At 44.7% G+C, this 25,231-nt stretch overlaps 1 protein-coding gene across 1 annotated transcript in view; it reads right to left on the minus strand.

Moving 5' to 3' along the window:
* The window catches only part of PDK3 (pyruvate dehydrogenase kinase 3), an 84,864-nt gene that overhangs the window by 47,424 nt on the left and 12,209 nt on the right, over positions 1–25,231 (minus strand). Inside the window, exon 2 of the mRNA XM_065407026.1 lies at positions 4,602–4,743. Coding sequence (XP_065263098.1) covers positions 4,602–4,743 — 142 coding nt within the window. The remainder of the gene's footprint in view (positions 1–4,601; positions 4,744–25,231) is intronic.

Here is a 25,231-nt window from a genome sequence, read left to right on the forward strand (position 1 = left end):
GGAAGGGTCCAGAAATTTGGTATCCAGAAGCTGTTTGGTACCAAGTACTAGCAGTCTCTCAATACGGGGTAGGGAAGCCTTCCTTCTCATGATCTGCTTCTATGAGGAAGAGGAGATGTCCATCTCGATGCTAGAGGCATCCCCACAGGCATCCAATAGGGCCAATGAGGGAGCTGATACGGCATCAGAAGACAATTGTGCCTAGACCAAGCCTACCAATCCTTCAGTCTGCTCATGTCAGAATACCTTCTGTGAAAGTGGGAATGGGTTCTGGAGGAAACCCTGGACTCTCTGAAGTAGGAGACATGGACCCACTTTGGACTCCAACAGGGAGTAACAGTACTCCTAAGGCCAAGATGGTGCGGTACCAGAAGACATCCTCGGATACTGGGATTGGGATCTATGTTAAGACTGTAATACCAGGGGTAGCATCAGAGGCTTCCCAGCTATTGGTACTGTGTGTTGAGGTGAAGCAGGTACTAAGAGCCTAGACACTGTCAATGAAAAAAATCATTGAGGATGGTACCAGTCTTGAGACTGGTGAGGCTGTAACAGACTCCAACATCGGTACCGAAGACTGCGCAAATTGTGACAATTCTGGCAGAGGACCTTTGCCTTGAATCAGCAGTGAGAGTGGTACCAAAAGGCACAGCAAATCCTTCACGGCCACACAGATCTCTGGTATTGTCAGCACTGAAATGGATGGTAGTCATTGCTGCTTACAGTGGGACAATCTACTGTCATCACCAATGAAACAGCCAGTCTTGACAGTCCTGGGGCAGGCCAATCCTGTGAGAGCCACAGTGGGCCAGTACTGGAGAGCAGTGAGACTACGGACATGCTCTACGTTCAGTAATGGAGTGGCCTTCCACTGCTGAGGAGTCCCCGCACTGAGGACTTCGAAGAAGTTGATGCCATCTTCTTCTTAAGCTTCAGACAGGAGTGGTCCAAGCTCTTATGCTTTCTAGAGGACAGCCCCAGCGGAGGGGATCTCCTATGATTTCTGTCTGTTGGCAAGGCTGGGGGAGCATGACTAGAATGAGTGGTTAAAGAGCTCCCATGAGCCAAGTGAGTGGTTCTGATGCTGGGCAAAGAGCACCCTCTATGAGACTGTATCTAAAAGATTAGATCTCTCTCTGCTTCTTTGTTCTGTATTTGAAGCAGTGGCAGATCAGACACCTGTAGTACTCAAGTAACCTCACCCAAGTATTTTGAGCAATGAGAGTTCAGGTCACTAACGGGCATCGCCTTATGACACGGAGAGCAGGGCTTTTTACCAGAACACCTTGGCACAAGCTCTTCAAGTACCTGATGAGGCCCAGAAAGACTCACATAAAGAAAGTAAAATAAGGTTTAAAAACAAGAATAAAAGGAATAAAGAAAGAAAACCACCAAGAGAGGCAATAGCAAGTATCCCTAGTAAAAGTTAACTATAAAAAATATTGTTCACAGAGGAATGTTTTTTTACTGTAAAGCACTGAAATTCTCTGGCCACTGATCACGGATGGTAAGAAAGAACTGAAGAATAGGCAGGATGGCCCTTTATACCAGGGGTGGCCAAACTTACTGACCCTCCAAATCGCATATGACAATCTTCAGAAGTTTGAGAGCTGGGGCAGGCATGCCGGGGCTTGGGGTTTCAGCCCCACAGGAGGCACCTGACAGGGCTCTGAGCTTCAGCCCTGCGTGGAAAGAGATCTTGGGACTTCAGCTCTGCAGGAGGTGCCTGCCGGGACTCAGGGCTTCAGCCCTGCACGGATGGGGTCTTGGGATTTCAGGCTCACAGGAGGCACCTGCCAGGGCTTGGGACTTCAGCCCTGTGAGAAGTGCCTGCCTGGGCTCAGGGCTTCAGCCCTGTTCCTGCTGAAGCACCGAGCCCCAGAAGGCATGCCCTACAGTGCTGAAGCCCTGAGACCTCCCTCCCTGCTGGGAGGAAGACAGAGGCGACATGGGGGGGAGGGACACACACCTGGGGTCACGTGCCTTCTGAGAGTTTTGCCAGGGTTTGATTGCCCCACTCCGTCACAAGGTGCTGCTGGGTCCCCTCCTCCCTGCATGGCAGCTGCTGGAGCCGGCAAGCTGGGAGCTGCGGCCAAGGGGAGAGGCAGCGGCAAACAGCTGGGAGCTGCAGGGAGAGCCACGGCTTTTGCTGCTACCTCTCCATATGGAGCTAAAGCAGTGGCTCCTCCCTGCAGCTCCCAGCTGTTTGCCACTGGCTCTCCACATGGAGCTAACATCCGGGAGCTGCAGGGAGGAGTCAGTGAGGCTAAGACCGGGGGTATCCTGACAGGGCATGGCTCAAGCTGTTGGAGGGGAGGGGGATAATCTTTAAATTGTGCCCTCCCCTCCCCCCAGCAGGCACCTGTCGTCTCTAGCAGAAGCCCCTAGCTCCACCACCCCACCGCAGGGCAGAAACCCTGGGCTCCCCACACTGCACGAGCTGCACTTTAACAGTACAAATGCCGCAACTACACAGCCACGTTAAAGCACTGCTGCGGCAGCGCTTTAACGTTGCTAGTGAAGACATACCCCAGTGTGGCAAACAGAAGTTTACTTTTCTTGCTCGTTTGGTATATCTTATGGGAGATAACCTCCAGTTTTGGGGTATACCTGCCTTATTTCTCAGCAGTTTGTCCTGAATTTGGTATTCTCAGTTGTGTCCCACACTTGTGAAAAATTCACAGGTTGATGGATTTATGACGATTTGAAAGTATTAGACAATATTTAAAATATGACATTTAGAAGGTGATTAATTTCAGGTATAATCAATTTTGTCCAAGATTCTTCATCAATAAATTTTTTAAGTGACCTGTTAAGACGCTTGAATTTCAGCCAGAAAAAAAAAAAAAAAAAAAAAAGATTTATTCTTCTGACATTAATGAGTTAGTAAATTTGGCCTTATACAAGTAAATATTTTTCTTTTTAAATAACATCTGATTGCCAAAACAAAATATTTGAGAGAGAAACATAACAGAAACATAATTTGAGGAAATACAAAAATCAATATCTTTTAACAACGCTTTAGAGTCAACATTTATACGACATGGAAATACAACACTGAAAATATTTGTTGCGATTTCTCACAATCAAATCTTATCTGTTACAAGTCCAAACCACATGTATTTCTATTTTCTCAAAAAACAGCTTTCTTTCTGATCTATTATTTCACACATCGTGTTATTAAACAGAAGATCAAGAATTTAATCTTCCTAAAATGAACCTATTACAATAACAAATAAACGTAATACATTCCTCTACTCATGGACTTCAAATGTCATTTCCTGAACCATTACAAAAACTCCATCTGTGAGTTTAGCAATCAGTTAGACCTCTGCGTCATCTTGAAGACATTGGTGATTCATTAATATGCTGACAATAAAAGACTGTTGTTCTTCAAGATATGTTGCTCTGACTTGGGTGCCGGCTGTGCCGGGGGCAGCTTATCCGATGCGGCCTGGGAGGAACAGTGGGAGTACGGAACTGGTACAACAGGTACACCCCATGGGTTCCAGTACTGCCACTGAACAGGCCATTGCCCCTACCTCCACACCGCTGCCACAGAAGCCACGCTGGTCTCGTGGGCCGGTGGCGATTTGCCTTTTATAGGTGAGGGGCTGAACTCCCCTTAGGCTTGGACCATGGCCCTTCTGGTGACCAGGGCAGAGCCATAGATGCCATAGTGCCTGCCCAAGGAGTGGTACTGGGGAGCCGGAGACCGGTGCAGCGACCAGGAACGATTCCACACCAGGGGTAATCGATGCCTAGAGAAATTCCGCAGAGTATGCAAAGGTATTTTTACATAAATTTTGTGGATTAATTCTTCTCAAACATGAACAGCATGAAGAGCTGTGCCTTGTGGCAGAACTTGTTCAGAGCCCTATGAATGTAACCAAGGAAGAAGTTTACAGACCTTTGCTCAATTTACAAGTAAAGTAGAGATAAATGTCACTGAGTAGATGCCAGAATTTGGTATTAACACTAATACAAATCAGCTGAGAAGATAGGATGAATAGTTTGTCTCAGGCCAACTGGACAAAACTACAGAGTTTTGCAGTCCAAGGGACCAACTGAATTAAAGTTTTAAAAACACAAGCTATGAGAGCAGGAAAAGCTTAAATCAGTTTTCAAATGTTTTGATGAGGGGATAGCTGGAGAAAGAAGAAACATTTTAAATGTGCAGGGACTTATTTCTTCTGATGAGAGAATCCATGACAGCTACAATTAAATTAGGTTGATGTTTAGTCTTCCCTTTAAAAATGAAGCAGGCCTTGTAGCAGCTACTGATTTAGAACTCTAAAATCTTTCACTGAAATCACTCATGCACAGAATTTCTGGGCTCCTACTCAAAAAACCAATTTATGGAGTCCCCATTCTACCTCTGAAAATTGTATCAGAGTATTTGTTTAGTATCAGACAGCAGAAAATGAGGCCTCATTTGTATATGTATAATAGTTCAACGGGGAAAAAATGTTATAAAAATAAATTATTCAAATTAGAGAACTGGATAATAAGATTCATTTTCACATGTAAAACTTTTAAATACATTTACAGAAGCAGAAATATACTGATTTCTTAATTTCTTTCTCATTCTCCATACTTACCAACTCTGAACTAGCCCAACTGAAGGCCTGTTTAGCAAGTTATCAGGCAGCAAATTGACTTCTCTCATGGTATTAGCTAGCCGCACAGGAAGTTCTTTCCGTAGGAACATGTATGATGTTTTCTCACATGCATTATCACGTCCTGTTAGAAAAAATAAAGAATTCTATTGCAATAGACTATGGTTTAGAATTTGCAGCTCTAGAATGAAATAAATGTTGCTGTTAGAAAACAAAGACCAATTAAAGTACCCTTAAGTCTGGTCCCCCTTTGATCCCTCCAGTTCCCTTCTCACTCTTCAGGACACCACATTTATCTTTACCTCTCTAGCTCCTTCCCCATGTCCATCTGTCAGTATCTCTTTCAAACCCCTTTCCTTCATTTCATATCTTCAGGTTGCACCTGCCTTAAAAGGTTCTGTTCCCAATTCATTCTTCCAAGCTCTACCCAATCGCTGTTTGTCTCCAGTGCTCAAAACCTCTACCCCAGCCACACTCACATGACAGAAAAAAAACTTACTACAAAAGAAAAATAATTTACAGTAATTTTCTCCAATATCAGGAGGCTTTTTTCCTATTGCTTTTGTTGTAGAAGCAATTCCATAATAATTGTACTTCTACAATGCTCTTTTCTACAATACTAGCACTTCTGTTCTAGAAAAGCTACTAATATTGTAGAATCATTTTTGATACAAGGATTACTTAGATTCACTTTTAAAATGAGTATTAAATAAACTTGCCTATGCAAGATAAAATACCTACTAACTCTTTTCAGCACTCTTACTACTTCATCAAGAGTTATAATCCCACATTTGGGATTGCGGAGACTCTGTAAACAAAACTACACAAGATAGTTAAGTCCCAGGCAGACTGCCAAGAGCTACAAAAGGATCTTTCAAAACTGGGTGACTGGGCAACAAAATGGCAGAAGAAACTCGGTGTTGATAAATTCAAAGTAATGCACATTGGAAAACATAATCCCAGCTATACATATAAAATGATGGGGTCTAAATTAGCTGTTACCACTCAAGAAAGAGATCTTGGGAGTCATTGTGGATAGTTCTCTGAAAACATCCACGCAATGTGCAGTGGCAGTCAAAAATGCGAACAGAATGCTGGGAATCATTAAGAAAGGGATAGATAATAAGACAGAAAATATTATATTGTCTCTATATAAATCCATGGTACGCCCACATCTTGAATACTGTGTGTAGATGTGGTCACCGCATCTCAAAAAAGATATATTGGAATTGGAAAAAGTTCAGAAAAGGGCAACAAAAATGATTAGGGGTATGGAACGGCTTCCGTATGAAGAGAGATTAATAAGACTTGGACTTTTCAGCTTGGAAAAGAGACGACTAAAGGGGGATATGATTGAGGTCTGTAAAATCATGACTGGTGTGGAGAAAGTAAATAAGGATGTGCTATTTACTCCTCATAACACAAGAACTAGGGATCACCAAATGAAATTAATAGGCAGCAGGTTTAAAAACAAACAAAAAGGAAGTATTTCTTCACACAATGGGACTGTCCCTATAAAATCAGGACATCTGGTCACCCTAATCTCTCTTCATTTCTAAGGTGAATTTTTAAAACTGTCATACTTCAAGACATTGCTTTGGAAACTATTTATATTCTGTGCTTCCAAAGTCAAAGTTTAGTTAACATTGCTATAAAAATTGCCTTTTGCATTCTAATAGCATTACTAAATAGGGAAAGCAAAATAAAATTAGGCCCTGGTCCACCAAAAAAGTTGACTCTGTAGCTACTGGTCTACAAAATCTTTGTGCCATAGCTGAAGAAACCTATGAGCAAATTATTTCTGAATGGCAGCATTCTGTGCATCCTTTCCCCCATACCTACAATGGCAGTTGTGAACAGCCAGACTGTCATACCAGTATATGGCAACTTGGCTTCTGAGGGCTTTTCCAAGAATATTCAGCAGCCATCCAAAGAGGAGGCATAGTCAACATAGCCTGTTAACCTCTAAAGAGGTTGGAAAGGGGAGTGAGCTAACATGTTCTTTCTAGCTGTCATTTCTGTTCATCTAGTCAACTATAAAAGAGCAAGAAGAGGACAACAGGGCTCAAGTATTTAAGGGGAGAAGAAAAGAAAAAAAAAGATTCTCCAGTAGTCAGGTGAAACCAACAAGTCTTGCCAAGAAACTTTCAATCCTCGCCCCCAAACATATCTCTCCTACGAATGGATTTTGTTGGGCATGGGGAGCAAGCAATTGTGAAGAGGACTGACTGAAAAAGAGAGACTGGCACAGCTAATTCATTTCAGGAACAAGACATTTTCCAAGAATTGGATAATGTTATTCTGCCATTTTGCTAGAGTTAACTAAAGTTAATTTACCACTTCCTTAGTGATTACAAGTAAGAATAGGGTGTGATGGGGTGTCCACCCCATTCGAGGCCTAAAGGTGTAAATTATGCCAATTAACCTTAGGCTGCACCTGGAGGAAACCTAGGGAGTGCTATGGCCTAATTGCAGATGAAGTCCAACTGGAGAGAGGATCTGGGCAGGGTCTATAAAGAGAGGAAGTTGGCAGGCTGCAGGAGGAAACCTGCAGTTGCACTCCCTGATACAAGGGGGAAAGAGCAAGAAGCTGCAAGGACAGAGTAGGAAGCAGTTCAGGGAAGGAGTAGTAAGGACTAGGAGAGTAAAAGTCCAGAGCTGCTGGATTGAGGGTCCCTGGACAGGAACCTGGTGTAAAGGGTGGGCCCCGGTTCCCCTACCAGGAGAAGCACAGACCAGGCAGTGGGGAGAGGACCGCCTGGGACAGTTTGCCTGCAATACCCTGGAAGGGGGAAGAATTTAAAGGGGACTTGGCCCAAGGGCTAAGCTATGAAGAGGACAATGCTGCAGGTATGTCAACACTGGAAACTCGCTTTGAAGTGCGAGTGTGGTAGCGCACGAGCGCTGGGAGAGAGCTTTCCCAGCGTTCCTGGTAATCCACCTCCACAAGGGGATTAGCTCCGAGCGCCGGGAGATAAAATGTTTTTATATTTTTCTGCAGTTTTGGTGGGGGTTAGTCTTTTTAAACCATTTGGTGAAAGTGACACACCTTCACAAAATATTTTGGTCAAACAAATCTACATTTTTTGCTGCAAAAATTTATCAAAAATGTCACCCCACTTTACTACTTATCTTTCACTAAAATTCAGCTTGTGCCTTTTCAGCTGTATTCTCTAAGGCAGTGGTGGGCAACCTGCGGTCCGTGGGCCGCATGCGGCCCATCAGGGTAATCCGCTGACGGGCTGCAAGATGGTTTGTTTACATTGACCATCTGCAGGCACAGCTGCCCATAGCTCCCAGTGGCCGCGGTTTGCCGTTCCCAGCCAAAGGGAGCTGCGGGAAGCGGCGGCCAGCATGTCCCTGCAGCCCGCTCCGCTTCCCACAGCTCCCATTGGCCAGGCACAGCAAACGGCCAGTGGGAGCTGCGGGCGGCCATGCCTGTGGACGGTCAATGTAAACAAACCGTCACGCAGGCCGCCAGCGGATTACCCTGACAGGCTGTGTCTGGTCCACAGGCCGCAGGTTGCCCACCACTGCTCTAAGGCCATGTCTACTCTACCACTTTTGTCCATAGGCGCGGACTCCGTGGGAAAACCATGGGAAAAAATTAGTGGGTGCTTTGCACCCACCGGCAGCCAAACTCCCCTCACCTCCCGCCCCACCTCCTTCCCCCCCCCGAGAGCCCCACGTCCCCGCTCCTCCACCTACCTCCCAGCTCTTCCCGCCGCCAAATAGCTGTTTGGTGGTGCTTAGGACTTTCCAGGAGGGAGGGGGGAGGAGTGGGGATGTGGCGCGCTCAGGGGAGGAGGCAGAGAAGAGGCAGGGCAGAGGTGGGGTCAAGCACCCACCGGGAACAGTGGAAGTCAGCGCCTATGCTTTTGTCGATAAAACTTATGTCGCTCAGGGGTGTGAAAAAAAAAAAAAAAAAAAACACCCGAGTGACATAAGTTACATGGACAGAAACGCGGATGTGGACAGTGCTATGTCAGCGGGAGAGCTACCACTCATGGAGGCATTTTTATTATGCCGACAGGAGAGTTCTCTCCTGTCAGCTTGGAGAGGCTACATGAGCGATCTTACAGCAGCCCAGCTGCATCAGTACAGCTGTACCACTGTAAGCTTTCTAGCGCAAACATGGCCTAAGGAAATTGAAATTTCCTTTGAGTTTCCACTTTAATCTTAAAATGTATCATTTTACTAGATTCCCATTGTGTGAATAAACAAAAGCATTCATTGGAGATATCTGTGTCAAAATATATACACAGGTATTTGAAAGCATTGGCGATGCTTACGGACACTATCCTTCACTGCAGAGCTTAGTTGAGTGATTAGGTCTTTGACTCAGTGACTATGCCTATTTTCAGATTTCCCACCCTTCCCCAGGAGTAGAAAATTCTATGGCAATATCCAAACAGACTAGGTAGGCTCAGAGACCTGTGTTTTACTTGTCATGGGCTATAAGTATTTCACTATAGGCAAAAGAGAAATTGAAAGTGTCTTTTGTGACTATGACCAACACAACTGCTTCAAAAATGAACAAAAAATACAAGGTACTGATTAAGATACGTTCAGGCAGCCCAAGAAAGGTTAAAAGCATTGCTATGCATATAATAACTAAGATTTGCAATTTGAAAACCCCTCAAGCACATTGCAACTGGCACAATCAAGGTCACACTTTAAGGCAGTCCCATTATAATCAGTTGAACAGCACAGCATTCAACATCTGTTCACAGATAATGTACATTGGTAAGACAGCGCCCAATCAGGTTTAAAACAAGCATTTGAAGCTTTTTTGGTGTGCTCATTTAAGGCATGTCAATCAATGGACTGTTATGTTCTACTGGCATCAGTAATTATTGTTTTAAGGCTCAATCCTGCAAATACTTAATATTATTTTACTCACATGCATTTCTTGCAGGATGTGCCCCTTCAGTTACACATAAGTAAATATTGAAAATGTTGTATTAGTCAGCAACTGCTAGACACCGAAGGAACTAATTATGAAACTGTATAGTTGCTTTCAATAAAATACACTGATAATTAAGGCTGCGTGTCGGTCACGAAGTCACAGGTTCCATGACTTTCTGGGACTTGTGTCTTCTGCATTTACCGGTGCAGCTGACCCCGGGGCAGCCCCGGGGCCAGCCACACCGGCTGCTACTTGGTCGTTGCCCCGGAGCAGCTGGTCCCGAGCGTTGCCCAGGAGCAGTAGTCTGGGAGCAGCAGCGGCACCCTGAGCCACCCTCCCACCTGGAGTAGCAGTAGTCAGCACTGCCGGTCCCCCCTCCCCAGCAGCGGCGGTGGCAGCGAAGGGGGGGGGGCAGAGTGCCTCCCAGTAGCAGCGGTGGCACACCGGGCCGACCCCCCCTCCCTGGCAGCGGTGACGCCCCGAAGCACCCCTCCCCTCACCAAGCAGCAGCATCCCTGGGGTCCCAGAGCACATTGCGCCGGAGCGCCCCTCCCCCCCAGCACCTAAGATTTAGCTAGGGGTATTTTTAGTCAAAGTCATGGACAGGTCACTGGGCCATGACTTTTTGGTTATTGCCTGTGACCTGTCCATGACTTTTGCAAAAAATACCCGTGATTAAATCATAGCCTTACTGATGATATACAATAGGAGTCCTATTTTGTCATGTACTTTATTAGATTTTAAAAATCTTAGCATTTTGGACCCCATGTAACCACCTGTTAATGGTTTTCTTTGTGTAGCTACTTCGAAAAATTCCTGAAGGAAACTCAGGTAAGGGGCAGGAGTCTTATTTGTCAATGAAATGACAGATTTGGCCCTCAACCCATAGATTTCTGGTCACCCTAAGGGGACAGAACGATTTTCATGTAGTCCCAGGATTTCTGCAGAGTTTCCTTGACTCCCACCTACAGTCTCAGCAGTTGGGCTGCCATGCATCAAAAGCCATCCTCAAAAAGGAATGGGAAGGTAGGGAAAGAGAAAAGAGGAATTACTGCTCATCTGACCAGCACTAACTGTGGATGTTTTTCCAGACTGAAATCCACACACAAATGCAGGAAGCATGCCATGTCCAGGGGTTGATCTTTAGCAGTTCCTTTTCCCATCCAGAGCTGCAAAAAGGACATCCCACTTGGGCTATGTCTACACTACCGCAGTAAGTCGATCTATGCTATGCAACTCCAGCTACATGAATAACGTACTTTAGGTCGAGTTACCGCGGGGGGGTCGACGGGAGAAAATCTCCCGTCAACTTACCTTACTCTTCTCGTCGGGGGTAGAGTACAGGGGTCGACTGGAAAGCGATCTGCTGTCAATTTGGCGGGTCTTCACTAGACCCACTAAACCGACTGCCGGTGGATCGATCCCAGAGCGTCAATCCCGGCTGTAGTGTAGATCTGCCCTAAGTCTGGGGCAATGGAAGAACACAGCTGAGCCATTAATCTTTCCTCACCATGGATTTGGCCCCTAATTTAGACCATATTTTGTTACCTTCAATTCTGTGAAGCAGAGGATAGGATATGGTCCATTATTTTAGGGAATTACTTCTTAAAACACTTTTCACAATCAAGATTGCCCAAGGTGCTTCCCAGGAACCATCATTTATTAAATTTCACAACCTTTTTAACATGTTCAAACTAAAACCAACCTTTGAAAATGAAATTTCTGAACTTATTGTAGTGTTCTTCAAACTTTTTGTTATGCTGATCAATTTTTTCTTTAAAAAAGTATCATATGTCCTGTCTCCTACAAGTATGAAGTGTTTTTATGGTTTTATTTTTACCACTACAGTTTAGTCAATACACATACTTCAGGTCAGATTTTAGTACCAGTTATTCTGGTGTAAATATGGTGCTCTATGAGCACCAACAGAGTAACTTTGAAATTACATTGGTGTGGTTGAGATTGGAATCGGACCCTAAATTTATAAAACATTTATAAAGCAGCCTCTTCCAAGGCACTACACTATAATATAGATGTATAAAATATAACATACTACCATGCTTTTAAGATTTTGCATGAAAGGAATAAATAGCAGAGGAAAGGGATGTCCAATGAAGAAAAGGCCAGGCATCGGGAGGAAATATTTTAAACCTGAGGGCCAACAGTGATCATACTTTATATTTTCCCAAAATGTGTTTTTTTAACATTTTTTAAATTGAATTTTGTAAAAGAGTTGAAGACTTGGCAGATTTCAAGGGGGAACAAATTACAATGGTATAGAAAGGTAAACCACATGGTACCATAAACATAGCTCTTGTTATAAATTACTACTCAACAGCCTGCTGTTTTCATACTTCAAGTAATACATCACAAATACAGCTGTATGTTGTCTTGTTAAATTATATGAAATTAAAAAGCACGTATAGCTCTGAGGAGTCATGAATTCCTGCCTAGAAGATGCTAAATTACAAGATATCAAATTCTGCTGAAGTGTGATAAGTAGAAATGTGATTGAAGAAAAAACAGAACAGAATCTGAAAGTCACTATTACGGATAAAAGAAGGGCTGCATCCTAAAAATATATTCACTTAAGTAGTTCCCACAATGAAAGTGGAACTACTGACAGAGTGGTTGGGAATTTTTCAAACCGGTTTTCGCATTGGACAATACCAATTCATCAACACAAACCTTTTGTAGAAACAGTTTCTGAGATCCAGGAGGGAAATTCTGGTGAGAGAGAGTCTCTAGAATAGCCAACAGGCCCAGGTTCAAGTCCCAGCTCTGCAATTCTACCTTATCCCAGATGAACACCTGAACTACCAGGTTATTGGCTATCTGGGATAGGGGTCATTCATTGGGCAAAAGAGAGAATGACTCTATAGCCTGGTGGTTAGGGCACATACCTGGGATGTGGGAGCACGGACTTGAACCTGGGCTTCCCACATCCCCGGCGAGTATCCTGACCACAAGGCTATTGGATGGGTAAATCTCTCTCTCTCTCCCTCACCCAAACCTCCCGATGCAGAATGGAAAAGATTTTTGAAATCTCAAAGTTTTGCAGGACAGAAGAACCGTTTCCCATCCAGCTCTAACTCAGATGAGTAAAGAGCTTAACTGTTTGCAGAAATGGGACCTAAAAGGAAGAAAGCCTCAGGTTTAGGCGCTCAAAAGCTATGGGATCCACACAGCCTTGTGCTTGTGCACAGACAAGTGTTATATCTGATATAAGGGAGGGAAAGAGTACACAAATATTCAAGTAGGGAGTTATGACAGCTGGTACATGGCTTGTTAGTGCTTTTTACCAAAATAAATTAAAAAGGTAATACCGTGATCTGTACCAAATTCTTACTTTGGTATTAAATCCATACCTAGCCACCATTGCCTCAACTGTAAGTTATTAATCCTAGCCTCACATTTCTTGTTTGGTATTTTAACCCTGGCCTTTTCATTTTTTAGATTTTTTTATTTTTACTCTTTTTTGTTTGTTTGTTTTTTTAAGATTTATAAATTTAAACTCTTCCCTTTTTATTTTTAATTCTTGTCTGTATTTTTAAAATTATTTTTAGCTTTCACCTTTTCATCTATGTTTATTTTGTAGAAGCTTAACTAGTTTGTATTCAAGTGAATACAAGTGAGTTACCCTCAAACTCTTAACCAGATTTTATTTTCTGTAAGTGATGGATGTACCTTCTTTAAAATATTATTAAACATGTTCCTTAATGAGCAAGAATTTTTGTACAGAATTTATAGTCACAAGCTGAATTACATTATATTTACATATATACATATTTCTAACTTAACAACCACAAATAAAATGAAACCTGACTTTTTTCAACAGAACAACAAACAGATTCCAATGTATTGAATAATGTATTTGTATTAATTAATCTCCTCTTCAGTGGAATTCAGTCTGCTGAAGAAGCATACACCTTTCTCATACTGACTGATTCTGGTTCTCCATGGTGATAACGCTTTCATCTCGGTGGTGGGTTTTTTTGGTGACAAATAGTTAAGTACTGAGAACCCCCCCAAGTTTTAGTCACATGTCTATTGATTAAGCACAATGGAATTGTAACATCTAAAGTTGTTGGTTCAAGACTTTTCTTTTAAAGTTACTCACTCTTTAAAAACACTGAACCCCCATGGCTACTTTAACTTACACTGGGCACATTTTGGCCCCCAATCTGAAGGTCAGGTAAGTGGTACAAAACCACATTTGCTCCCCACCCAGAGTCTGTGTCTCCCTTCACCAGCTATAGCTCAGTATGGAAGTCCTAAGTCTTCTGACCCTGTCAGAGGCCAGGACATTATTCAGTTAGACATTTCAACTATTTTTTTTAAATTATTTTTAGCTTTAACCTTTTTAATCTATGTCTATTTTATAAGGGCATAACTAGTTGGTATGCAAGTGAATACAAGTGAGTTATCCTCAAAACTCTTAATAAAAGGCCAGATTTTATGTATACCAGACAAAAATTTTAAGAGCCCACTAAAAAAAAATGAATATTTTTGGGAGGGAGAACATTCTTTCGGCAGCTTTTTAGAATAGAAGTGTCAGTTTTATAAAGATTTTTAAATACCATTTCAGATGTAGTCAACCGAACATATTCAAGAATCTGCTGTAGAAAAAAAGGTTTCAAGATTGTACATCAGAAATGCAACATATTAAATGTGTTTTTACAGATCCCTGCATGTTTAATTAAGAGTCTGAATAAAACACTGTGCAGACATCCCTACTGAGGAATTAGTAAATGGTTTGCATGACTGTTGCAGCTCCTGTAGAGAATGTAGAGTGGTGAGATAACAGTGTTGTGAATTCAGCACTTCCGTTCTTAAAATGTCCCCTCATTCCAGGTACTTATAGTGTCCCAATCAAAATTTCTACTGAGCAACTTGATAAACACATTTGCTGTACAGAGGGGATTTGAAAGAGGGATTTAGATTTTATACATGCACAAGATAAGCAGGGCAGCTTGTTTTGGCTATGTTCTGGATTCTCTTCATCACACTTGGCAACAAAAAACACAATGCATTTCCTTTAGAAAACTATTGGAAAGAAACCATCAGAAGAAAATCTGCTAAAAAGAAAGCAACTTCTTAAAGAACAGTGACTCTTAAAACCATGCAGCCAAGAAGGAAAGCCAGAATTACTGCAACCAGTTTAATGAGCCTCAGGCACTGAAAGATACTATAACAAAGAGTCTGGATTTTTATATAAGATTATACACTTTATTAGGTGTGTAGGCACAACTGAAAGCAAAACAAAGATTAATACTAGCTAGCTACAAAATGTAATAGCTATAAACATTCTGTGCCAAATTCAGTTCTGGTGTAAAAAGGTACAACTCCACTGGCATCTGTGTGAAATGGGTCTATGTCGTAGAACTGACTTTAGCCTGCTCACTTCTAGCTAAAATGACATTTACAATAGTAATTAAAAATTATTTAAAAAACACTTTCAGAAGAAAGTTAGAAAACACAACCAGAATTAGAAACCTGAGAACTTGGGTGTATACCAGTTTCACTGGAACCTGGATAATTTACTTCCAAATGGCAGATCTACTTAGCCCTTCACTAGCTAATGATTCAGTTTTCTCAAGTGGTCAATATACTAGCTACATACAATGTTTACAGAAACATTTTACCCTCCAAGAGTATTATTTCCTGAGCAAATCTATGGCATCATAACAAAATTCAACTGTTTGTTGGAGCTGCAGGTAAATGGAATGTGCTGATGTCCGAATTATATACATTCATCTTCTCTGATTACTCCCAAGTGCTCTTCATGAAGCAACAAAGTTTTGTTTAATTCCATTTGAAAGAAAGAACAATAAGACCAAATAGTACTTTATCCAGAAAAATTCTTGGTGGGGAAAGTGGACCAGCTTTTTTAGTTCAGAGCTTGGAACAGGCTTCCATGTTTGTTGAGAACAGGGACAGATTAAAGCAATATGAAATCCTAATCATGTTCCACATGATCCCACCCCAGCAGCAAGGCCCTGAACCTCTTCAAGGTGACACTGGCAGGGGCCAGCAAAACCAGAGCAGTTTGCTGAGCTGGTTGGGAGACCAGCAACATTCCTCTTTGGACAGACTGGGACTCCCTTGGAGATTGGACAACACTATGAACAAAGAATCACAGGGCTGGAAGGGACCTTGAGAGGTCATCTAGTCCAGTCCCCTGCATTCATGGCAGGACTAAGTATTATCTAGACCAGTGGTTCCCAAACTTGTTCCGCCGCTTGTGCAGGGAAAGCCCCTGGCGGCCCGGGCCGGGTTGTGTACCTGCCACGTCCGCAGATTCGGCCGATCGCGGCTCCCAGGGGCCGCGGGTCGCTGCTCCGGGCCAATGGGAGCTGCTGGAAGCAGTGGCTCAGCCCGCGCTGCTTCCAGCAGCTCCCATTGTCCCAGAGGGGCGAACCGCGGCCACTGGGAGCCGCGATCGGCCGAACTTGCAGACGTGGCAGGTACACAAACCAGCCTGGCCCGCCAGGGGCTTTCCCTGCACAAGCGGCGGAACAAGTTTGGGAACCACTTGTCATAGAAATTCCTGTCCGTTCCAGCTGAGGAATAAGGAGAGACGGACACAGCTAATCAAGCAAGGAGCCCCGGGAGGGGCGATCCGTTTATTTCAATTGCAATTGGGTTCGACCTCATAAGTCAGCAAGAACAAAGAAAACACTTACACCAAAGCATTATATGCAGCTGCTTATGATAATTTATCGCTCTATGATTGGCCAAAATTTGCTATCATTACCATACATAATTAGCAAGCTACGTGTATCTGCCCCTCTTATGACCCCTTATCGTTCATTTACTTGCCCCCTCCTCCTTGCTTATTTTGCAAACCAAGCAGTTAGTTATCTACAGGATGCAGGCACAGAAAGTTCCATTGTCTCCAGGTTTGGAGTTTGGCTACATTTCCTCTCGAAGGAACTTCCTGAGTTAAGACAACCCATAGCTGATGTTTTCCCTTCTTCTTTCTCCCATGTGTACGTGACAAATTTGCCCCCTGGCAGTTAAGTAGAATAATTTTATATCACACTGATCTAGACCATTCCTGACAGGTGTTTGTCTAAACTGCTCTTAAATATCTCCAATGATGGAAATTCCACAACCTCCCTAGGCAATGTCTTCCAGTGCTTAATCACCCTGACAGTTAGGAATTTTTTCCTAATGTCCAACCTAAATCTCCCTGTAATTTAAGCCCACTGCTTCTTGTCCTATCCTCAGAGGTTAAGAAAAACAATTATTCTCCCTCCTCCTTCTAACAGTCTTTTACATACTTGAAAACTGTTATGCCCCCCCCCCCTCAGTCTTCTCTTTTCCAGACTAAACAAACCCAAATTTTTTCAATCTTCCCTCATAGGTCATGTTTTCTAGACCTTTAATCATTTTTGTTGCTCTTCTCTGGACTTTCTCCAATTTGTCCACATCCTTCCTGAAATGTGGCGCCCAGAACTGGACACAATACTCCAGTTGAGGCTTAATCAGCGCAGAATAGAGAGGAAGAATTACTTCTCATGTCTTGCTTACAACACTCCTGCTAATACATCCCAGAATAATGTTTGCTTTTTTTGCAACAGCGTTACGCTGTTGACTCATATTTAGCTTGTGATCCACTAATACCCCCAGATCCCATTCCGCAGTACTCCTTCCTAGGCAGTCATTTCCCATTTTGTATGTGTGCAACTGATTGTTCCGTCCTAAATGGAGTACTTTGCATTTGCCCTTATTGAATTTCATCCTATTTACTGCGGACCATTTCTCCAGTCTGTCCAGATCATTTTGAGTTTTAAGCCTATCCTCCAAAGCACTTGCAACCCCTCCCAGCCTGGTATCGTCCGCAAACTTTATAAGTCTACTCTCTATATCAGTGGTTCTCAAAGCCGGTCGGCCGCTTGTTCAGGGAAAGCCCCTGGCGGGCCAGGCTGGCTTGTTTACCTGCCACGTCCGCAGGTTCGGCCGATCGCGGCTCTCACTGGCCGCGGTTCGCCGCTCCAGGCCAATGGGGACTGCAGGAAGCGGCACAGGCCAAGGGATGTGCTGGCCGCGGCTTCTCACAGCCCCCACTGGCCTGGAGCAGCGAACCGCAGCCAGTGGGAGCCGCGATCGGCCGAACCTGCAGACGCGGCAGGTAAACAAACAGGCCCAGCCCACCAGGGGCTTTCCCTGAACAAGCGGGGGACCGGCTTTGAGAATCACTGCTCTATACCATTATCTACATCATTAATGAAGATATTGAACAGAACCGGACCCAGAACTGATCCCCGTGAGACCCTACTCGTTATGTCCTTCCAGCATAACTGTGAACCACTAATAACTACTCTCTAGGAACAGTTTTCCAACCAGTTTTGCACCCATATTATATTAGCTCCATCTAGGTTGCATTTCCTTAGTTTGTTTATGAGAAGGTCATGCGAGACAGTATCAAAAGCTTTACTAAAGTCAAGATCTACCATGTCTACCACTTCCCCCCTATCCACAAGGCTTGTTATCCTGTCAAAGAAAGCTATCAGGTTGGTTTGACACGATTAGTTCTTTACAAATCCATGCTGACTGTTACTTATCAACTTATTATCTTCTAGATATTTGCCAACTGATTGCTTAATTATTTGCTCCGTTATCTTTCCGGGTAAAGAAGTTAAGCTGACTGGTCTGTAATTCCCTGGGTTGTCCTTATTTCCCTTTTTATAGATTGGCACTATATTTGCCCTTTTCCAGTCTACTGGAATCTCTCCCGTCTTCCATGACTTTTCAAAGAATCACTAACGGCTCAGATATCTCCTCAGTCAGCTCCTTGAGTATTCTAGGATGCATTTCATCAGGCTCTGGTGACTTGAAGACATCTAATTTATCTAAGTAATTTTTAATGTGTTCTTTCCCTATTTTAGCCTCTTCTGAACCTACCTCATTTTCACTGGTATTCAATATGTGAGACGTCCAACCACCACCACCGCCGCCGCCTAGAACCTGGCGTTCAGGGGTGGGGAGGATCCTTGCTGACAACCCTTCATGCAAATCTATGATCCCACGAAAGCATACACTTTAAAAAAAAAATGGAAGCTCAGATTTTGAGCTATCAAGTAACTCCAGGAACTCAATCTCCAGGCACACGCTTATGGGTCTTATGCCTTTATCCAGCACTAGTTGAGAATAAAGATGTCGAGGGGAAGGGGTAAAAAAGCAACACTTGCAACCCTTAGAACAGTCTGCATACCTGCAAACATTCAAAACACCACATCTTCATGTGTTTTTAAAACATGCTTAACTAGCATGTTCAGAGCAAAATTTTTTCAAATCAAAGAATATGTTCTTCGTTCAGGAATATATACCCATGCAAAGTTTGAAACAAAGCTTAGTTGTTAAAGTACGAAAGATAATTAATAAAAACAGCTGGAAAATAATTTTTATTCCTATTCAGATAATTCAGTGGCCAAATGGATATTTTAAACTTCTTGGCGCACATACACACAAAATCTCTTATGGTTTGAGGGAATATATGAACAGTTTCAGCTCAAAAGGTAACCTAAGGAAGTTATAACCAACTTAAAAGTGTATTTAGCAATGGAAACGTCTCACCACAATTAGAGACAATAGTGGTATCCAGAATTAATATAATTGTGGTATGCAGAATTCTTCCCTGGCTGTCTAAAGAGTGAAACATTTGGGAAAACAAGTAGTTGGGAACTGAAATGTTATGATGGGAGCTTGTCCATTTCTCATAAAATGGCTCACAAAATGAAAATGTTTGATAAACCACTAAACTAGCCCTTCACATCAGAGCATCAAGATAACCACATCTATACAATGCACAAACAATAATGCAAGAGGTTTTTTTAGGTTCTAATGTTTGCACTTCGACATTTTTTGCTACTAGACAAATTTGTCATGATAAAATACATATGTCAATTTTGCAGATGTTTTGGGAGTCAATCATGCACAGTCAACCTCATCAAAAACAGGACTGGGGAAGTCATACTTGTATTACCCACATTTTTCCTTCTTTATTGTAAAGATGTTCAAGACAAGGTGCACTTTTTCTAATAGAACAACATTCTACAGCAAGGAGTCTTAATCACCGTGATGGACAGAAGAAAAGTACTACATAATATTCCTAACTGGGAGAAGGAAGAAAGCAGAATTACTAGGCAGCTACATTCCCTCTAAGGCAGGGGTCTCAAACACGCAGCCCGCGGGGCTCTTGCGTGTGGCCCGCCAAGCTCCCCGCCCCACCCCACCCCTCTGCCTACCCGCAGGATTGCCCCGTGGCGTTGCGAGCCCCGCCCCGCTCTCTGAAGCAGCTGGCAGCATGCCCCTTTGGGCCGGGGGGAGGAAGGGGGAAGGAGGCAGAGGGCTCCTGCATTGCCTCCTTCCAGGCACTGCCCCCTGCAGCTCCCATTGGCCAGGAACAGGGAACCACGGCCAACGGGAGCTTCGTGGGAGGTACCTAGAGGAGCAGCAAGAGCAGCGCACGCACAGAACCCTGAGCACCCCCCTCCAGGGGCTGCAGGGACATGGTTCCAGCTGCTTCCTGGAACGGAGCAGTGCGGGGCCGGGGGCCAGGGCAGGTAGGCAGGGAGCCTGCCCTGGCCCCGGTGCGCACCGCTGCCACCCCAGAGCCGCTCTAGGTAAGCGGTGCCGGGCTGGAGCTCGCACCCTGCACCCCTACTCCCTGCCCTGAGCCCCCTGCCACATCCCACACCCCTCCTGCACCCCAACCCCCTGCCCTGAGCCCCCTGCCACATCCCACACCCCTCCTGCACCCCAACTCCCTGCCACATCCCACACCCCAACTCCCTGCCCTGAGCTCCCTGCCACATCCCACACCGCTCCTGCATCCCAACGCCCTGCCCTGAGCCCCCTGCCACACAGAGCCGTAACTAGATATTTTTGTGCCCGAGGCAAGGGAGAGGGGCGGCACGTCCGGCGGCAATTCAGCGGCGGGTCCCTCAGTCTCTCTCGGAGGGAAGGACCTGGCGCCGAATTGCCACCGAAGAATGAATGAAGCAGCGGCGGTAGAGCTGCCGCTGAAGCGCCACCGCTGGAGAGACTTTCTGCACCCCTCAGCTTTGCGTGCCCAAGGCAAGTGCCTCACTCGCCTCGCCTTTGTTACTGCACTGCTGCCACATCCCACACCCCTTCTGCACCCCAATCCCCTGCCCTGAGCCCCCTGCCACATCCCCCACCCCTCCTGCAACCCAACCCCCTGCCCTGAGCCCCCTGCCACATCCCACACCCCAACTCCCTGCCCTGAGCCCCCTGCCACATCCTACACCCCTCCTGCACTCCCTGCCCTGAGCCACCTGCCGCACCCCTCACCCTCTTGCACCCCACCCACCAACGCCCTGCCCTGAGCCCCCTGCCGCACCCTGCACACCACCTGCACCTCGACTCCCGGCCCTGAGCCCCCAACGCACCCTGCACCCTTTCTGCACCCCCTGGGGGTAGTGTTGGGGTGGGGACTTCGGGGAAGGGGTTGGAAGAGGTGGGGCAGGGGTGGCGCCTAATGGAAGGGGTGGAGTGAGGGCGGGGCCAGAAGCAGCGACAGGGGGTGTCAGTGATGCGGCCCTCGGTTCAATGCACTAGTCCTCATGTGGCCCTCGTGGTCATTTGAGTTTGAGACCCCCTGCTCTAAGGTGTGTGCCTGGGCAGCCACACACAAGGGAATGAAGGGTCTAGGAGGCACCTAATTAGTGGAGCCGTGCAGGCGTGGCTGTGGCTCCACTAATTAGATGCCTCCTAGACCCTGGAGAGGACGTGGAAGATGAAGGGGGGGAAATAGGGGGTGGGGGTGGGGGAAATATAACATGGATGGGGTCAGGTGGGGGTGGGGACTACGTTTGGGGCGTCCCAGCCCCACCTGGGCTGCATGCAGTAGCTGGGGAGAGACGCCCGCTGTGACAGCAGGCAAAGGAGAGTCCGATTTTATCTGTTTCAGCCCCAGCTGGGCTGTGGAGGCTGGGAGAGACTGAGTCCCACTCTCAGATCTCCCAGCTCCAGCTGTGCTGTGGGAGGAGAGACTTCTGGATGGAGAATAATCCAGTAACTCTGGTTTGTTTGTTTTTAAAAGGAATCCAAATAATCTCTTCTCCCCAAAACGGTCATTAAAAATCACATTTAATAACTTTTTTATAATCACAAAAGTGACAATGTATTATTTATGCCTAGCTTTTGCATCGGATGGCATTTCAGAATTGCTTAACTGGTACATAGATTAATCTAGTTCCTAAAATGAATGTTACCTCCACCAGCTGTTTAAAATGTTTGGATTTAGCTTTGTCTGGGAATATGTAGTACAGATTTAAAGTTTGATTTGCAGTATCACTCTTATTTTCTAACCTGTCATGTCCCAGCCCCAGCTCAGGGGCTGCAGTGGCCAGGAGAAATGCCTCTCCCCAAACAATTTCTAAAACTTAATGGATAGCACTTGGATTCCAGACAAGTGATTTCCATTAACTTTTAGAATTCGTTTGGGGAGAGGTATTGGAAATCATTAAGGCCAGATCTTTGCTATCTAGTATAGCTCTGGCTCTTCGGAGTACTCCCATTGATTCATAAGTAGCAAGCACTAGGTTTGGTATTAGGTGCTTTGTAGGACGAAGACCTTATTTGCAAGCTCTTTGAAGCAGGGATCTGTCTGCAAACACCAAAGCCATGTGTAAAAGGGGCTTGTAAAAACTTAATGAGCCCACTCTGAGTTTTTAAGTTGGTGACACACAGTGTGAAACCAGAAAACTTTGCCTGTTTCTACAGGGCTCTGTTGCATTTGCACAGCGTGGGTCCTAAACACTAATTTAAAATACCCATAACCAACCACTTGATGTTTTATTTCCTTTCATATTTTCAGTATTATTTGTTTATTTATGGTTTTGTTTGCTCTCTGTGTTGCTTTATTATTTATTTTTACTGTTGTGTGTGTGTGAAATATTAAATTAAGAGTTGACATCCCATAGAAATTGTATAAGCCTGAGTGAATGCCTTTTACTCTCCTTTCCAGTATCAGAAAATATTGTATTAATATTTTCAAAGAGAGCATGATTATTTCTAGTTGACGCATAGATTTGTTTAGCATCTTAAAGCTGAGCTATGTGTGCAAATAATATGCATGCAAGAGGGATAGTTTTGTGGACTGCAAAAGTCTGTTGCATGCTAGTGTTTTGGCAGATGCTTTATTTTTTTGAGAGCAGCTTTCCCTGAAGATTTAGTGGTCTATGCTAGTAGGTTATTAAATTGGGCCTGTGGTGCATATTTTTTATGCTTTCACTTAATGGCCATGCCTTTTTTATTTATATAGCTGTTTTCGGTATGCCACATTTTGGTGTGTTTACTAGCTTGAGTAGTTAGAAAGGATGATAAAATACATGTACTCCAAGAGCAGTGTTAATTTTCTTTTTATTTGATTTCATATTAAATAAACATCTTAAGTAGTGCACCTTGTTAATTATCCCTTGTTTTAATATTCTCTCTTCTTCTTCCATACCTAAGAACTTTTTAAAAATATATATTAAATCTAGGTTTTTTGTTTGTACTGGTGGCGCACATCCACACATTACCTCAATATTGGTGCTGCACATAACAGAATTCATTCCGCACATGGATGGAAAAATTAGAGGGAACATTGCTAGGCAGCCTTTAATATATAGTCTATAGACAGCTGTTGACATGTAGTATAAAGGTGGTCTTAACACACTATGCTATTAGAGGGGAACACAATTGGAGTTGTTCTCTCTGATACATAATTTGAAAAATTTTCCTAAACAGGTATTAGCTTGAGGATGACTTACTATCCTGAGTGAAAAATACCTATTCCACCCACTCAACACAGTGGTCCCCAAAAGCCATGTATTTAACTTACACTGCCACATCTCTTCCCTTACACACACAGGCGCCGACTTCTGCTCCCGCCAGTGGGTGCTCGACCCACCTCTGCCCCCAGCCCCGCCCCCACTCTACCCCTTCCCTCAAGTCCCCACCCCCGCCCTGCCTCTTCCCACCCCTGCTCCGCCTCCACTCCGCCCTGATTCCATCCCCTTTCCCAAGTCCCTGCCCTACCTCCTCCCCGCCTCCTCCCTTGAGCGCACTGTGTCCCCGCTCCTCCCCATCCCTCCCGGAGCGCCACCAAACAGCTGTTTAGGTGTGGGCAGAAGTGCTGGGAGGGGGAGGAGCAGGAACACAGCACACTCAAGAAAAGAGACGGGAAAGAGGTGAGGGGAGCTTGGCTGCCGGTGGGTGCGGAGCACCCACTAATTTTCCCCCGTGGGTGCTCCAAGCCCGGAGTACCCATGCAGTCGACGCCTATGCTTACACACTCCTCCCTTCAACCTCACTCCTCTTCCCAGCCTGCTTTGAGGCAGGGAGAAGAGGAAGGAGGCGTGTGAAGGTTGCTACCACAAGCTCCAAAACATTAAAGGGGCTCTCTACCACATAGCTATTCTACTGCACCTGGTTCTGATCCTCACTGCCCTACTCCTCCAGTAAAAAGAAGTGGTTCTGGCTGCTCTCAGCACCAGTTCCAGTTGCATTGATTGCCAGCTCTCCCCTTACCCTGAGAAATGCAGCAGCTCCTCATCCCAAATTAACTCAGTTGGCTTGGCAGGCTTTTGAGCCCTGCTCATATATTACTACTTCCACTAGAGACTATAGGCATTCAAAATATATCACTTTATTTAGATCACAATGAAATTAGTTTAAAATTAGTTAGTATCGCCACTGCAGACAACATGACAAAGGGAAAAATGCCAGGTTTCAAGAGTGTCTTGGTTCACAAAAAAAATTGGAGATTGTATTGTATCCGATAAAAGGATGTATGAATCTCCCCAAATGACTACAGCTACTTCATAAATGGATGAAGAAGGTGGGAGGGTAAAGAGAAAAGTCAGGCCCCATAATAGGATTAGAATATCCAATCTTCAGGACAAAGAGGCTTGCCTTTTTATTTATTTTCCAGTGCCATATATGCCAAGGATGATAAAAATTGCAACAGGCAATGACTCATTCATGCTAGCTGTTTGTGTGGACAAATATTTATTTCTTCTGAACTTATATATTATCCAGCCACCAAGCAAAAAGCTACCTTTTAAACCAAGTTCAGTGAAAGAGTTACAGTTTGATTATAGACAAGATATCAGTGTGAATTAAGAACACACTTCCTATCTAGGAGTTGGGAATTAATATATTATCATTGTTAATTATTTGTATTGCCATAGTGCCTAGGATCCCCAGTCATAGACCTGGATCCCAATGAGCTAGGCACTGTACAAATGTAGACCAAAAGGATGGTCTCTGCCCAAGAGAGATTACAATTTAAGTATAAGATGAGACAATAGATCAGGCCTGCACAACATGCGGCCCGGGGGCCGCATGCGGCCCGCGTGGGCTCTTTGTGCGGCCCGCGGGGGGTGAGTAGGTGGGCTCACTGTGTGGCCCGCAGGGGAAGGAGGGTTTGTTTCTGTGGGGCGGGCGGCGCTGGGGGGGGGGAGGGGTTGTTTCAGGGGGGCTGGGTGGCACTGGGGGGAGTGTTTCAGTGGCGCTGGGGGGGTTGTTTCTGTGGGGCGGGGGGTGTTGTGTTTTGGGGGGCTGCGGGGCCGGGGGGTTTCAGCGGGGCCAGGGGGTTTCGGCCCTCAGCTGTCTTCTTTGGAGTAATATGGCCCTCGACGCTTTACGAGTTGTGCAGGCCTGCAATAGATGGATACAGACAGAT

This window comes from Emys orbicularis, chromosome 1 (assembly GCF_028017835.1).
Source record: "Emys orbicularis isolate rEmyOrb1 chromosome 1, rEmyOrb1.hap1, whole genome shotgun sequence".
NCBI classification, from domain to species: Eukaryota; Metazoa; Chordata; order Testudines; family Emydidae; genus Emys; species Emys orbicularis.